We start from the raw sequence: 15,746 nt of genomic DNA, 5'->3' as shown, positions 1-15,746 counted from the left end.
TGCTCGTCCAACATAACCTTATAGCAGTGAAGCATATGATGGTGATCCTGAACGTAGCCGCTGACATACTTCTGTGATGTGAACGCTCGGTGTAACTTTCGCCACGTGTACATGCAGTGTACACGATGGTACTCTTTCGTAACCCAACAAGTATCGTAATCGCCTTGAAGTGCCACTTCTCGAGACATGGTAGATGTTCCGTTTTCAGTATAAAAGTATTCCCAATCCTTTTCAGCCATGAAATCATCCATCATTCTCCCGTCGTAGCACTCTGGCGTTTCCCATGTGAAGCTTAAAATGTCAAATTTACATCCACGATGCCGAGCTTCTGCAGGGGTAGATCCACAGTTCGTCCATGTCTGCATATATGGCGAGACGCTGTTTGTCGTTGAAGGCGAGCTATTCGGCGTATAGAGTTGATGTGAATGTAACAGTACCCATAGTATTGCAATGAGTAAGGATGTCGTAACTGTCCAACCAGTTGCCGAGGCCAATCTGCCGACAAATTTATTCCGATTGAATGGCCTACGTGCATGTTTATCAAGCTCTTCATTTGCTAGAGGACTATAACCATAAGACTTAGATTCAGGCATCGTTGAAATTTCTAAACGATAGATTAGCGCTCTTCACAATTGGCAGGAGTAAAAAACTCACTTAGAAATTGACACTAATTGAAAGACTGAGCTTAGGAGATTAAAGATATTGAAGAGCTAATCGAGCATGGTTGTGGAATGAAAAGAATTAGGTTATGATTTAATATGTATTCCTTCTACCCCTTAGGTATACCGTTCCTGTAAACCTAAATTGATTGAATTTGAACCGACAGAACCGACAGAACCGACAGAACCGACAGAACCGACAGAACCGACAGAACCGACAGAACCGACAGAACCGACAGAACCGACAGAACCGACAGAACCGACAGAACCGACAGAACCGACAGAACCGACCATGATTGGCACATTGCAGAGCTCTCGCAAAGAATTGATGGTCGTGCAGTCGTTAGCGATTGCGGCTTCACCTCTGCGTGCAGCATGCTACTATCGCAGTAGACAAGACGTCAACAACTGCATATGAGAACTGCGTTGATTGTCCTACGGAGTAGATACACAAGGTTATATACATAAGATATACGTAAGCACAGACTCCGCAACAATCAATCGATTGACATGATTGATTCCTATATAGGTTAAAGAATTACTTCATTAGGCAGCCTTTAACCTAGATAGGAATCAATCATGCCGATCCGATTGATTGTTGCGGAGTCTGCGTAAGCACATAACGGCAAAGGAGTGAAAGTGAAGGTTGTAGAACATTCGGCCAAGAAGCATCGGGCCGATTCCAAGAAGGGTAGTCCTGAATGGCAACACACCCCCCCAGCTTGAATGAATAGTGAAAGCTGAAATTAATCATGTATCTCTAAGAGAGACTCGTTGTTGATGTCCTTTATGGTGGTGATTAAGCGATCTGAGACGTCTTCAAGACCAAGCTGCTTGATGAACTGGGCGTGCTTCTGTCGAGGTAGTACCTTTGTCAGTCCATCGGCGGGCATGTAGGCAGTCGGCTTCCAGTCTACATGGATTCTTCCAGCCTCTACCTCTTGTCGTAGCCACAGCTGATGAATGTCCACGTGTTTTAGCTTTGTTTGAAGCTTCTCTTCAGCCTTTGTGACTATGCCAACAGTCTGTTGATTGTCGCACCAGATCTTCGAGACTATATCTGGATTAAATCGAATTTCGCGGAACAGCCTGTTCCACCATTCCATTTCTCCGCCAGCTCGGGACAGAGCTAGAAGTTCTGCTTCTGTTGTGGACTTTGTAACAGTCTTCTGGATAGCAGCCTTCCAGTCAACAGACAGGCCGTATAGCTTGAACAAGTATCCTTCAGAGCTTCTTCTCGTGTCAGGTTCGTCCGCATAGGCAGCATCAGATGCGCCATAAAATATTGGTTCAACCGTGTCTGTATACTTGTCCGCGTTCTCTACGGGGATTACGAACAGGTCTTTCTCATTTTGAGTTCCTGAGGCCTTGAGCGCCAGATTTCTCTTGCCAATAAGATAACGCCAGCAATGGATTGCTGCGTATAAATGCTTTTGGCCAGGGTTTGCAAGATGTCGGGCCAGTACTGAGTGCGCTCGTGCGACATCAGGTCGTGTAAACGTGGCAATGTAAGCTAGTGATCCAACTAGTTGTTGATAGATTTTCGTGCGCTTAGAGTTTGGTTCTTCCGTTGACGGTGGTAGTACGTTCTCCTTTATCGGAAAATCGGGGTATCCCTTGTCGCTTGTTAGGTTGAACTTGCTTGCAACCTTGTTAATAAAGGAGTCTTGAATTAACCAAATGCTCTTCGAAGGTCGATCGCGTATCACACGAATCCCAAGGAACCAACTTAATTCGCCAAGTATTCGGAGATCGTAGATCTGTAGCAAGCGCTTTTCGAATTCCTCCTTGTAACTTGTCTTTGAAGGATGTACCAAGACGACGATATCATCAACGTAGAAGAAAACGATTAGATTGTTGTTGGCAAACAAGCAAGGAACTCCAGGAACTGCTTTTAACCCCAGCTTCTTTAGGGTCTTCTGAAGTTCTGCATACCAAAGCAATGGAGCTTCCTTAAGACCGTACAATGCTCGACGAATTAGGAGTAGTTCTCCATACTGTTTTGCAAAGCCTTCAGGTGTATAACAGAAAAGCTTTCTGTTTACTCGTGCGTTTAGAAACGCGTTTAGTGCATCGTACTGAAACATTAAGAGGTCGAACGCAGCAGCTAGCGCGATTAATCCTCGAAAGACTCGGGCAGCCAGCGTGGCCGCGTAGGTGTCTCCCCATTCTGCTTGAAGATCTCCGCGTACGACAAGTCGAGCCTTGAACTTATACAAGTATCCATCTTGATCGAACTTGTATGTGTACACCCACATTAGGGGTAAAACCTCAGCATCAGCAGTTGATGAGGTTGCAGGTGTTTGAGCAAAGCAACCTTTCTTCCAACAGTTGTCAAATTCGACATTCATTGCCTTCTGAAACTCATTGGCAAATGGGTGCGTAGCAACGTCTCGATAGCGTTTTGGAGGTGGTGGCAGCTGATCTCTATAGAGTCGAACTTTCGGTAATTCTCCGAACAGTTTCGTCGTTTCTGGTTGACTGATTGCGGCCAAAAATGTACTATAGTAGGTCATATTCGTACTCAGGTGATTATGATCAGAGTAGTTGGCTCGGTGTCGTCTTCGGTGTCCTTCAATCACATTCTCTTGACTGCCAACCTCTGGATTCAAACGTCTTGGAGCGTTGTTCTGGTATCGGTCTGGCACGTAGTCTTGGTATTGATCTCCCCAACCGCCTGGTACGTTTTGTCGACGGGAAACCATTGATTCTGGTGTTGTAGGGCTATCATCGGGATGTCTGACCCTAATCGTAGATTCTGGTGTTGCAGAATTATCGAATTCCTTGTCTAGATTCCCTAGTTCGAACTGAATATCTTTCTCGGTTGCTGTTTCAGCATCGTTTCGGTCATTCTGGGTTAAAGAGTTGTTTTCCTCATAAGTCTGTTTCTGTAATGGAGACAGAAGGTCCTCAATGTCTATGAGCGCTTGAGGTGTGGGTATATCCAACAGACTCCGCAACAATCAAATCAATCAATCTTAAGGTTGTCGATTGGTTTGATTAGCTTGCGGCGACGCTGCTGATTGATTGCGGATTGATTGTTAGGGTTTTTGAGCAGATTGATTGCGATTGATTGGTTGATTGGCTGATTGATGCTAAGAAGTAGTATACAGGGGGTTATGGTGTTGTACTCCAGCCTTCTATATCGTACTGTTGTACAATCTCCTCATCTTTGACGTCACTCCACTTGTCTTCATCATCACCGTTGTTGTACAAGCCGTCAAAGCCAGCTCGTCTCCACGAACGTACAAGCTGAAGGGCAGCAAGTAACTCGCTGCCAAGAGCTCGCCGGCGCGGCTCAAGTAAATCGCCAAGCTCGCTAAAGAGCCTCTCGCAGTCGCAACTAGATGCTGGTATCGTGAGTATATCAATCGCAAACTGGCTTAAACACGGGTATTTTGAGCGTAATTGAATCCAGTACTTGACTGGGTGGCCATCGCTAAGATACTGTTCGCTTGTCCACTCTGGCTCTTGAGTTCTCCAGCGCTCGTACTCATCGTCGTGGGCAGCCTCTACCTGAGCCTTGTTGCGCCGTACGAGGGCGCCAATCACATCATCTATTCCTCCATGCCTTGGTTTTGCAGTTGTTTGAGATGGAGGACGTGTACGTTGAGGCTTATACGACTGCCAGAGCTGCAGGAAGCCAGCGTTGGCTGATGTTAGCCATTCTGGCTTATCCACCCAGCTGTTCTCGCAGTAGTATTTGTAGTATGGATGGAGGCAGGTAGCAGCGTAGTATGCTGGCGATCGATCGAGCTTGTTGTAGTAATCGTTGGCCTTACTCCAGGCGGCGCGGAGGTTAACAAAGAGGTGATCTTCAGGCGCATCAGGTGGGTTGAAGTCAACTTGCTCGTACGAGCGCGTACGGGCTTCGAGCGCGCCAAGTACGTATTCAAATACAGGAATAGTCTCATATATAGCGCCGTATTTGCCTGCCTTTCCGCGACCCTCAAGCTTCTCCGTAGCAAGCTTAAGCGGCTCTAGGCAGTCCTGATACTCTGTTATCACCGCCCAATCAGCAGCTGTAAGTCCTGTTGATCTCATCCAACTAGGTGCTTCAGGGAGTTTATTGCCACGTTGACAAGCGCGGCGATCTTCAAGGGAGAGTGCGTTAATGTAGTGTTCAGCGTAAGAGTTGTATGCTGCCTGGAGTTGAGTTGCGCGTTTGAAGGCAGCGTAGTAAGAGTTCCAGCGTGTAACAACAGGCTTCACAGGCTCAAGTACGTGGAGGCGCTCTCTAGCTGGCAACTCGGTGTTGGCGGCGGTTTGGAAGCTTCGGAAAATTTCGTGTTGTTGAGGCGTTTTTATATGGTTGATAACGTCGATAAGTACACCTAAGGGCCCTTCTTGACGCCACTCCTGCATGTACACCTCCTCTGTTTGGAGCTGCTCGTCGTTGTTGTTGTTGTACGCCTCTTGATTGCTGCCAAAGATAATTGCCTGGCCAATAAGGTTAAGCGTGTGAGGGCCGCAGCGGAGGCGTCGGTGAGCAGCGTTGAAGTCGTACGCGTGGGCGAGCGAGGAGACTGCAGTATCGTTGTTTGCAGCATTGTCGAGGACGAAGTAGCCGAGTTTATCACTCCCAATACTGTATTCTTGGAGCGTCTTTTTAATTGTATCAGCGATAGCATCACCAGTATGAGAGCCTGCGAGATGTGGGAGGGCGATGGGGAGATCTTGTATCACTCCAGAGGCGTTAGCAAAGTGTGCAACGACTCCAAAGAATCCACGCTTGCCACCCTTTGTCGTCCAACCATCAAAGCTTATGTGGATCTTGCTTGCAGCTTCTGACAGAGCGCAGACAATCTGTGGCTGCATATATTGGAAGAGGCGCATTGCGTAGGTAGCTACACTGCGAGGACTTACCCACAAAGCTGCCTCTGCCTCTGGGTTTGCAAGGCTAATCATCTCGCGAAAGGACGGCCTTGCAAGTAGCTCCATTGGCAAGTTGTTATCAAGAAGGCAGAACACTGCAACTTCACGAAACTGCTGGATGTTGAAGTTGCCCATCGCGTTGGCAGCCTCTTGAGAGACTGCAACACCAGTCTCCAGCGTCTGTCGTAGAGAGAGTTGCTGCCCTGTTCTTCGAGGCTTCAGGCCGTCTTTTGTAAAGCCATGGCCTCGTTTCTGAAGGCCAAGATGAGCTGCAGCTGAGGAGGTGGCCTTTGATACGTCAAAAACTCCACTGCCGCCAGTGTCAATGACCTTGTGGATGTGGCAGTATTTGCAAACAAACCACACTCGATTCTGATCGTAGAGCTCAACAACGCGATATCCATGTTGAAAGATCCAACTCTTGACGCGCCGCCCAGTTGTAAGAGGCTTCATGAACCGAGGGAGGCGATCCCAGTTAATGCCGTCAAAGTTATCGCCATTATCAGGCTCTGTATCAACGCTAGCCTCTGTTGTTGCTGCTGTACCAGCCTGGCTGCCCTCAGCCGCACCCTCCTCCTCTGTTTGCGACTCGAAAAATTGCGACTCAAACGTTGTGGCCTGGCTTACGGCGGCGCCAAGGGTTTCCTGGGGCGACAGCGATCGCTGAGATAGGAAAGAGGGCCTTGATAGGCGCGCCCGTTTGGCGGCGGCGGCGGCGGCAGCAGTATTGGTGGGAACTCGAGAGCGTTTGGCCATCGTGGGCGATACTAAACACTAAAGAAAAATGTCTGTATAGGTCAAGGTTGTCAGTAATCAATATCTCATCAATATTGTTGTTTGATTTGTTTGATTCGGAGCCAACCAACTAACCAACAGTTAGCCACTGTATTTCTGTCAATCAATCAACCAATCTTGAGAACAAAATGTTGATAGGATTGGTGTTGTTTGATAGTAAGCGAGGGAGGGGGATACCTAGGTGAGGCCTCTGGGATAGCTGCTCAACGACGAATTCTTAGTGTTGGATCTTGCTTACTAAGCCTACTCGCGTGTAAGTTATATGACCTAGGTTCCATCCCATCTCTCACTCACTCCAGGCTAGTACGTACGAGGCTTAGCGCCCACAACGCTAGCTGGCAGAGACATAGATCTCAATTCCTGTAGCACAATACACAACACGATTCACACATGTTCTATTCCTAGTGCTACTGACATCAGGCTTATAACATTTAACAACACCTTACTTTCTCGCGGCTCCGGCTTACTTTTAGCCTTATCCATGCCCTCTATACCAGCAAAACGCAAGCCCGAGGCTGCCGAAGAAGCTGATACTCCCTTCAAGCGAGCACAACGTACGCGCAAACCTACGCTCAAAGCGCTGTTGGGTGACGGCAGCCAGCCAACCCAGCCGATAGAGCTGCCAGAAAGTACGCCGGATCCGCCTACAGAGCCGCCTACACAAGTTATCGAGCCGCCCACACGGGCTATTGAACCGCCATGTAAGCCTGTACAACAACCCGAGGAGCGCCCTCGGCGGGCATCACCACTGCCTATTTTGGCTGCCTCACAAGCCTCTCGGCTCACTGATGAGCCAGCCTGGGAGTCGCAGTTAATGTTTGATAAGCCAGAGGACTCTATTGTACAGCCTTTAGCTTTCTCTAGCGCTGCCACTGAGGCTTCGGTGGAGGAGGATAGCGTTGTGAGCGTCGATTTTCGCGACTTTGAGGGCGTCGATTGGTCGCGATTAAAGGGGTTTGTCGCGCCGCTGAGCACTCCACGAGGCAAGGCAAGCTGGATTTTTCAACACGGCTGGCGTGTCTGGAAGGAGGGTACTCACCACCCAGATGAGTTGTACTTTGTGTGCAAGTACTGTCATATTCATAAGCTACCTAATGGTGTACACCGAGTAACGAAGTCAACCACTGCCGCCAACGGGCACCTCCAGCTTGATAAACCTGGTCATCGGCTCAGCAAAGATGGTCCAATCCTAAGCAAACCTCTCCGCAAACATGGACAACAATCACTTCGTCAGGCAGCTCTAAGCGGTGTCAAATTTAGTCTAGAGGCGTACAAGACTATAGGAAACTTCGACGTACAAGAATTTCGGCAGGCAGCTGCGCTCTGGCTGGTCGACAACAACAGACCACTCCGCGAGTTTGAGACGCCGGCTTTTCGCAAGATGATCAGGCTTGCTAATCCTGAGGCAGAGGCGGCGTTATGGAGGTCTCATAACAGCGTGTCAGCGTTCGTGATGAGGTTGTACAGTTGGCTACGGCCTCAGGTGGTGCGCGCGTTGGCTGAAGCCGAGAGCAAGGTACATATAAGCTTCGATGGGTGGACGACAAAAGGCGGCAAACGTGGCTTCTTTTCTGTAGTTGCTCACTACGCCAACAGTAAGGGCGCGATAGTTGACCTACCCATCGCGCTGCCGCAGCTGGTGGGTGCCCACACTGGTGAGGCGATAGCTGACGCTGTAACCAAAATCCTGCAATCCTTCAGCATTAATCGCAGCAAACTCGGCTACTTTGTGCTCGATAACGCTTACAATAACGACACCGCTGTTAACAAACTCGCCGCGATGTACCACTTTTCTGCCTCCGATCGCCGCCTCCGCTGCGCTTGCCACATACTTAACCTTGTTGGCCAAACGATTATGTTCGGGAGGGATGCTGACGCGTATAACAACGCCCTGGAGAACACAAAGATGGAGGATTTTTACATGAAGGAGTGGCGGAAAGAAGGACCGCTTGGCGTGTATCTTGATATTATCAACTACATCAACACGCCGAAGCAGTGGAGTATTTTTGAAGATTGCCAACGCGAGGCAGTTAACAGCATGCCCACAGGCGCCAGCGGCGGCACTCGCGAGCCAATTAAGCCGTGTGTTACACGTTGGAACAGCTATTACGACTGCTTTAAGCGCGGAGTTCAGCTCCAACAAGCTATCAACGCATACGCCACGTACCACATTCGCGAGACTGAACAGGCTGACGAACAGGCAGCTATTAGAGGAAACAAGCTGCCTGATGTGCCGCGGTGGATGAGGTCAGACGGCCTTACGGCGGCTGACTGGGCGGTGATTACTGAGTACATGGCGATACTGCAGCCGCTCAAGTTTGCTACAGATCGCCTCCAAGGCCGCGGCAAGTGTGGCCGTTTTGGCGCACTCTACGAGGTCATCCCAGTATTTGAGAGTGTGATAACTGAGCTGGATGCACGCCTTCGGCCATACGAATCGGTCAACCACGAGCCATCTGAGGCGCCCGAAGATCACATCCCGATCAACCTGCGAGCCGCGAGGCGAAAAGCGAGCAATTACTTTACTAAGATCCTCCAAAGTCCCATTTACTACGCAGCTACGGCACTACATCCACGATATAAAACATACTCTAAGCGCTTCTGGCGCGACAAACCTACACAATTGAGCACCGCGCACGCGAAGTTTCTGCGGGTTTGGGCTGCCTACAAGCCTGCCGCTGCTGCCACAACACCAACCCCTGCGCCAAAACCTACCATGAGCAGCTTTGACGACGCTATCGACGCTATACTAGATGAGGACGGCGAGCATACATTGGAGGTGGAGGATGAGTACGATAGCTGGTTAAAAGAGCCTATGTGGACGTCTGATCAACACAAGGAGGGTCCAACAGCTGTACAGTACTGGTTATCGTTGAAGCCGAAGTATCCACATCTTTCACGATTGGCGATCGACGTGTTGACTATACCCGCCTCCAGCTCTGATTGTGAGCGCGTTTTTGCGGGAACTGGCGATATAATTGAGCCACAAAGGCGGAAAATTGGCGCGCAGTTACTGGCTGCTTTGGTGTGCTTGCAACGGTGGACTCGTGCAGGTTTTACAACACCAAGCACGACAACAGCAGCAAAGCATACTGATGAGGAGCTCACGGAAGAGTTTGCGATAGGAACGTGGGAAGAGCCGCCTGCAGAATTGTCATAGAAACGTCCCTTCAGAACCTTAAGTCTATCAATATTCAATCAATCAACCAACCAAAAATTGGCTCTTCAGTCTCATCAACTCAAACAAACAAACTGTAGCCCTAAGAAATGAGCCAGTCAATCAACATCTACGCCTCAAATGTTGGTTGTTTTGTTTGTTGACTTCTCTGGTATAGGTAGCTAGGCAACTAGCGTTGTGTGTAAGGGATTATTAGGGAACTGAGTGAGCGAAATCGTTGTTGTATTAAGAACAGCGAAGGACTAGCTATATAGGTGCGGGGTGAAGCCTAGAAGAGGCTAGCCCCTAAGCAGAAGGAGCTAGTCCTATAAGAGGAGAGCTAGCTGGTGAGAAGTGAATGCATAGAGACTGGCTTGCCCGGCCGACAGGGATCACAAGCTAAGCGAGATAGGGGTCCAAGATAACTATCTTCAACACCAAAAACCTTCTCTTAATACGACACTACTCGCCTTACAACTCGTTAATAATAAATCAATCTAACTAATCAAATCAATCAATCTGACCTTCGCAAGTTGATTTGATTAGCTATTTTGAAAAGCTTAGATTGAGTTGATTGAGTTGGTAAAAACTCCAAATGACCAATCAAATCAATCAATCTGACCAATCTGGATTGATTGTTGCGGAGTCTGATATCCAAGATCTCAATTAATCGCTCAGCTTCTTCTGAGAGCTTCTCAGGCTCATCGTCGTTCTTCATGAGGTGCTGTCGTGCAAAGACCACATCGCGTGTTCGTATAACACGTCCCTTAGATGGTATCCAGATACGGAAGATGTTTGTCGAATCGTAACCAACCAAATATCCAATCATCGTTCGGGATTCAAGCTTGTCTCCACGCTTGACCTTTCTGTCGAGCACGTGAGCACGACATCCAATTGGAGCCATATGCGCTACTGATGGTTTTCTACCAAACACTCTTTGGTAAGGCGTCTCCCAATCGAGGCTCTCTGTTGGCGTGATGTTAAGCAACATAGCGGCAGTGATAACAAGCTCGTTTGCTAATTCCTTTGGAAGTCCTGATGAGATTCTCAATGCTCTTCCACGTTCGACTATGACTCTTCCAGCTCTTTCAGCATTTGGATTTTGCGCAGGAGTATCAGCGGCTCGCGCTTCAATCTTGATACCAAGCTCTTTGCAGACATCGTACAATAGCTCGCGGTAACCAGGCTCGCTGTCGATACGAAATACAACCACAGTGTATTCGAATTGTCGTTGAATCTTTGCAATTAGAGCCTTAATCACATTCACAAGGGTGCTCTTTTGTCGGTTTGGTATCGTTGTGACTTCATGCCACTTAATCGAATGGCAGATCGCGTGAAAGGCATACTTGTCACCATTGTAACAAGCTTCTCCTTGAGGAAGTAATTGAACCAGATCAATGCCAACGCGATAGAAAGGCGTTGTATTCGTATCTTCAGGGGTCCTTCGAGAGATTTGTTGCGTCATTTTCGACTGGATACACACATCGCAGTCCTTCCATTTCGGCGCTTTGTTGTCTCCAACAAGTTCAAAACCTGTAACGCTTTCAGGCAGATGATCAATTGCCTGCTTGCTCGCATGTCCCCACAACTGATGCGCTTCGTTGGCCGTAGCAACGATCGCTGGTCTTGGTTTCTGAGATGTTCTTTGGGGCTGAAACCGAGCAGCAAATGTTGATAACGTACTTAGCTCGGGTCTGTCATTCTCCTCAGCATCGATAAGCCAGTGCCCATTGCTGTACTCCAGCATTGCGACCACATTGCTCGGGTTGTTCTGGTATAGCAAGTCGCGTCCTGAATCGAAATGGATTCCTAGCGGTCGACAGCGCGATAGACCAAGAACATTGGCAAAGAACCCTTCTACCAATGCAACGTGAGTGAGCTTAATAGGTGCCTTGCCAGATGGTGTTCGTACATTGAGTACAACAGTGCCCCATTCAGCGATCTGAACAACCTGGCCACCAGCATAGATCACTTCTCCAGGTTTAGCTTTCCTTACAAAGGACCAGCCAAATTGTCTAGTGTTGCAAACATGTGCGTTCGATCCAGGATCCAACACCCATCGGTTCATAAGGTGTGGTACTTTAGTCGTTGCAGTATTGAAAGTCTGTATTAAGGCGTTTGTCTGAATAGGACTCGTGGCTAGTTGATCGTCGTCAAAGCGAATAGGAGTCGGAGTCGAAGTTGAAGAAGATGCAGTACCGTTCTTCGAGCTAGTCATCTCCGGTCTTTTCTTAGAAGGTCCTTGTCCCTTCTCTGCTCGAAGAATGTAGTCTTTTAGCTTTGGATGCTTCTTTGCCCTTTCTTTTGCTTCAAAGATATCCTTGTCGCCTTGCCAGCCATCTTCTCGTAGTTTCGGGTTGCAATATTTGCACTCAATAAACAAATGGTACTCGCCACAAAAGCACTTCGGCTTTCTTTGCTTGTGACCTCCGTTTGTATCAGCCATTCCTAACGTAGCTGAAAATGTCCCTATTCCTGCTGCTCTAGGGCTTGTACGACTGTGGAATGTTCGAAATTTCGACACGTAATCTCGTAGAGATGGAACTGGTGTTCCTGCTTCGTCCTTAGCAAGGAGATCAGTGAGCGTCATTGTTGCCCATGCGTCATCGAGTGGTTTGACGGCAATGAGGAAGTCTTCCTGGCTCCGAGAACCATTTACGTCCGGTAGATTAAGCGTTCTCATCTGGTCGGTGATCTTGATCCAATCGTCCAGCCATCCTTCAACCGCTCGGCCTCGCCGTGTTGCTTGCAAGTCCCTGTACTTGACTACAAGCTCGCGTGATCGTCTTGCAGTGTTCGGCGAAAGGTGCTCCTTAAGAGCCTTCAGTCGTTCGTAGGCCGTTGATTTGCCTTCGAGTAGATATAGATTGCTTCGTGCAGTTGTCTGCGCAATCTCCGATGTCAATTCATTCAGTGCCTTCTGCCGGTGCAGATAGGTCTTTTGGTCGTATTCCCAGGCGTCTAGCAGGTCCTGGTAGTCGAGTCGTTGTTCATGAGTAAGCTGTGAGCGAAGCGTTACTCCTTCTGCTACAGTAGCAGGCGTCGGTCGCACAGGTTCAATAAGCTTCTTCAGCTCATGTTGCGACATGTCGGGATTGCAGTACTCCCATATACCATTAAGAGTAGCTTTATCCCGCCTAAGAAACAGCCATTCTTGCCAATCAGATGGCTTCTCAAGAATGACGGTAGTCTTGGTCACAAGACTAGACGATTCGGTTGCAGCCATTGCGACAAGCAATACGGTGGCAGCAAAAGACGTTCAACAAGGTATTCGACAATCAAACAAACAATAGAATACACTTGAGGAAAGACAAGTGAACAGCAGTTATTGAAGAAGGGTGCAGTAGCACGTATCCGGGCTCATAACTATCGCAGTAGACAAGACGTCAACAACTGCATATGAGAACTGCGTTGATTGTCCTACGGAGTAGATACACAAGGTTATATACATAAGATATACGTAAGCACATAACGGCAAAGGAGTGAAAGTGAAGGTTGTAGAACATTCGGCCAAGAAGCATCGGGCCGATTCCAAGAAGGGTAGTCCTGAATGGCAACACATTCACATCACTTGTGACCTCTGGACGTCAAGCAACAGACTCGGTCTGATGGGCGTCGTAGCATACTTCGTTGATGAAGATGGGGTTCTCCGTAATCTCACGATCGCTCTTCGAGAGATAGAAGGCTCTCATTCAGGTGAAAATATGGCTAAGATCCTTTGGGATGTTCTGTCAGAATATCAGATCCTGACCAAGCTGGGGTACTTCACTATGGACAATGCAAGTAACAACGATGCCATGTTATTAGCACTCGAATGCCGACTTCAAGAAGAAGGAATAGAATGGGATTCGACTAATCACAGGCTTCGGTGTAACGGCCATATCATCCAGCTAGCCGTAGGAGCCTTTCTGTTTGGACGTCATCCAAATCTCTCAGATAGCGATGATCTTACCCGCGAGGACATTGCTCAATGGCGCCAATTGGGTCCTCTTGGAAAATTGCACAATATCGTTGTTTGGGTCCAACGCAGTCCTCAGCGAATGCAGGCTTTCAAGAAAGACAGTGGTGGCAAAGCTCCGAAACGTGACAACAACACACGTTGGAACTCATGGTTTGAGATGCTAGATTGGTCCCTTAAGCCTGAGCTTCACCTTGCTATCGAGAAAGTTAGCTTCTCGGAGAAAGACCTCTACAATGATCGATTGACCGATGCCGAGTGGGCTGTTCTGGCCAAGATAAGAGATTTCTTGCAACCGTTCAAGGATACGACGATGGCTACGCAAGGCCGCACAGCAACCCTGGAACACGTGCTTCCTTCGATGGACTTTCTTCTACAACACTTCGAAGACGCCAAGACCACCGCAATTGAGGATAACGATCCTATCATGGTAGCTTGTATCGAGACGGGCTGGGCCAAGCTTAATCACTACTACAACCTTACTGATCGAAGTCCTGTATACATTGCCGCTATTGTCCTCAATCCAAAGTGGAAATTCGAGTACTTCACGGGCATATGGACTCCAGGGTGGGTAGAAGATGCAAAACAGCAGTTGCGTGGGTTCTGGCAAGAGCATTACCAATCGAAAGGAGTATCAACCGAGACGGTCACTACGGCCATTACACCAACTCCAAGGAATGCGTACCAGGCTTGGATTAATTCCAAATTAGCCCCCGTGGACTGCGTCGATGAATACTCCCGATACCTTACTGACCCAACTTTGCCACATATTGTCGATGCCTTGCCGTGGTGGGTGCAACAACGAGGTCAATATCCAGCCCTAGGAACAATGGCTATTGATATTCTATCAATTCCGGGAATGTCCGACGAGCCTGAGCGTGTGTTTAGCGGGGCAAGACGAACAACCACTGATTTCCGGGGATCTTTAAAGGCGTCTTCGATTGAAATGCTGGAATGTATCAAGTCATGGAGGGGGTCAAGTTAGGTTGTTCTATTTATAGCGAATACTAATAGTATATACTATTAGTATCAGTATAAGCATTGAATTATCAGTATCGTATGGTATGGATACCAAGCCGTGTGGTATGATATCGTATAAGCCAAATACTAATAGTATACGCACTATTGACACTATTGGGAGCCCTGGAATAGAGTGGTGTCTTCGATAATCCATTGCCCATGGCGTTCCGATAGGATAGCAATGATTGTTCCATCCCATCGTCGCAGGCTTGTTGGATCTTCCCGATTGTCCCACCATATTCCTTGTCGTCGGAGTAGCCTGAATGATACTAGGCTGCAGAGGAAGTCTGGACACCACGCAACGTTGACTATGTGCAGGGTTTGTTTGTCCTGAGATCCCTCTGTTGTCAATGTGACAGCTCCGTATCCTCGTATCCAGACTTTGGAACTGCCGGCCCAGATGTAGTCCCCTGGCGTCGACGGGCGTACGTCTTCAATTCTTGAGAGGTCGTTGCAGATGTGCGTAGTCGAGCCGGAATCCAGGGTGAAGGCATCCTTTAATGGATATCCTTGTTGGCTTGCGCTGAATGCCGCTTTCATCGTGCCCTCATCAATTCTTGAGATTTCGCGTCCATCTAGTCATTCAATGACTGCGTCCGGTGTTTGTGATGTCTTGATATGAGGTGTAATCGATCGTGACGTTGTCGAGAATCGAGGTCGTTTAGTCTCTGGGGACATTTCCTGCATCGTTCTCTGTAAGTTGGTGTCATTTTCAAGTTTGTACTGTACTAATCTTGCGATGCCTCGATTTGGCTTGAACCATTCAGGTGCCTTGGCTTTGTTTACATAGTAGCAGTCAGATATCTCATGACGCTGTTCACAAGCAGGACATATGTCTCCAGCTTTCGCTGAATTCCTCTCTGGGATCTGCTTGGTTCTGGTACTTTGACCATCCATCTTGCGTTTGTTTGATTGCCTAGGGTTTCCCCGGCCTTGGTTGGATGGCGCTCTTAATTCCACACTAGAGGCGTCCCTCAGTGTGTCCGAGTCGGGTTCACCGCTCGCCGCGTATGAGTCTCCTACCGCGAAGGCGCTCTTTGGCTTCCCTCTTGATGGATAATGAAGACTCATATATTCACGGAAGAGTTTCATCATCCTTTTCCTATTTATGGCTTTCTTATCGTACCCTGGCCTTTGGAACCCTGCGGTCCAGGTTGATGCCATTTTAGATATTATTATTATTTGTTGAGAATACAGTCCGTAAGTGACTTGGTGGTATCAAGCGGAGGAGTAGTCACATGATTGGTGACACGTGCAGGTGGGTCCTAGCGGGGAGCTTGGA

At 48.3% G+C, this 15,746-nt stretch overlaps 7 protein-coding genes across 7 annotated transcripts; 2 read left to right on the top strand and 5 right to left on the bottom strand.

The window, feature by feature from the left end:
* Positions 1 to 1,405: 1,405 nt before the first annotated feature.
* On the bottom strand, positions 1,406 to 2,917 carry PtrM4_057210 (uncharacterized protein; the record flags this gene model as incomplete). The annotated part of the gene is made up of 1 exon (XM_066105313.1): positions 1,406 to 2,917. One exon carries the CDS (start codon positions 2,915 to 2,917, stop codon positions 1,406 to 1,408), a length of 1,512 nt encoding a protein of 503 aa, XP_065963940.1.
* Positions 2,918 to 3,776: 859 nt separating this feature from the next.
* PtrM4_057200 (uncharacterized protein) lies at positions 3,777 to 5,669 on the bottom strand (the record flags this gene model as incomplete). Its single annotated transcript, XM_066105312.1, has 1 exon — positions 3,777 to 5,669. One exon carries the CDS (start codon positions 5,667 to 5,669, stop codon positions 3,777 to 3,779), a length of 1,893 nt encoding a protein of 630 aa, XP_065963939.1.
* Positions 5,670 to 6,810: 1,141 nt separating this feature from the next.
* PtrM4_057190 (Dimer-Tnp-hAT multi-domain protein) lies at positions 6,811 to 9,489 on the top strand (the record flags this gene model as incomplete). The annotated part of the gene is made up of 1 exon (XM_066105311.1): positions 6,811 to 9,489. One exon carries the CDS (start codon positions 6,811 to 6,813, stop codon positions 9,487 to 9,489), a length of 2,679 nt encoding a protein of 892 aa, XP_065963938.1.
* Positions 9,490 to 9,957: 468 nt separating this feature from the next.
* Positions 9,958 to 12,712, bottom strand: PtrM4_057180 (uncharacterized protein; the record flags this gene model as incomplete). Its single annotated transcript, XM_066105310.1, has 3 exons — positions 9,958 to 9,963; positions 10,109 to 11,625; positions 11,686 to 12,712. 3 exons carry the CDS (start codon positions 12,710 to 12,712, stop codon positions 9,958 to 9,960), a joined length of 2,550 nt encoding a protein of 849 aa, XP_065963937.1.
* A 478-nt stretch (positions 12,713 to 13,190) lies between these two features.
* PtrM4_057170 (uncharacterized protein) lies at positions 13,191 to 14,429 on the top strand (the record flags this gene model as incomplete). The annotated part of the gene is made up of 1 exon (XM_066105309.1): positions 13,191 to 14,429. One exon carries the CDS (start codon positions 13,191 to 13,193, stop codon positions 14,427 to 14,429), a length of 1,239 nt encoding a protein of 412 aa, XP_065963936.1.
* A 146-nt stretch (positions 14,430 to 14,575) lies between these two features.
* Positions 14,576 to 15,004, bottom strand: PtrM4_057160 (uncharacterized protein; the record flags this gene model as incomplete). The annotated part of the gene is made up of 1 exon (XM_066105308.1): positions 14,576 to 15,004. The coding sequence occupies one exon, from the start codon at positions 15,002 to 15,004 to the stop codon at positions 14,576 to 14,578; it is 429 nt and encodes a 142-aa protein (XP_065963935.1).
* A 39-nt stretch (positions 15,005 to 15,043) lies between these two features.
* On the bottom strand, positions 15,044 to 15,628 carry PtrM4_057150 (uncharacterized protein; the record flags this gene model as incomplete). Its single annotated transcript, XM_066105307.1, has 1 exon — positions 15,044 to 15,628. The coding sequence occupies one exon, from the start codon at positions 15,626 to 15,628 to the stop codon at positions 15,044 to 15,046; it is 585 nt and encodes a 194-aa protein (XP_065963934.1).
* Between the last annotated feature and the right edge of the window lie 118 nt (positions 15,629 to 15,746).

This window comes from Pyrenophora tritici-repentis, chromosome 2 (genome assembly GCF_003171515.1).
Source record: "Pyrenophora tritici-repentis strain M4 chromosome 2, whole genome shotgun sequence".
NCBI lineage: Eukaryota > Fungi > Ascomycota > Dothideomycetes > Pleosporales > Pleosporaceae > Pyrenophora > Pyrenophora tritici-repentis.
Note: the sequence above shows the minus strand (reverse complement) of the source record. Positions and strands in the feature narration are given on the sequence as shown.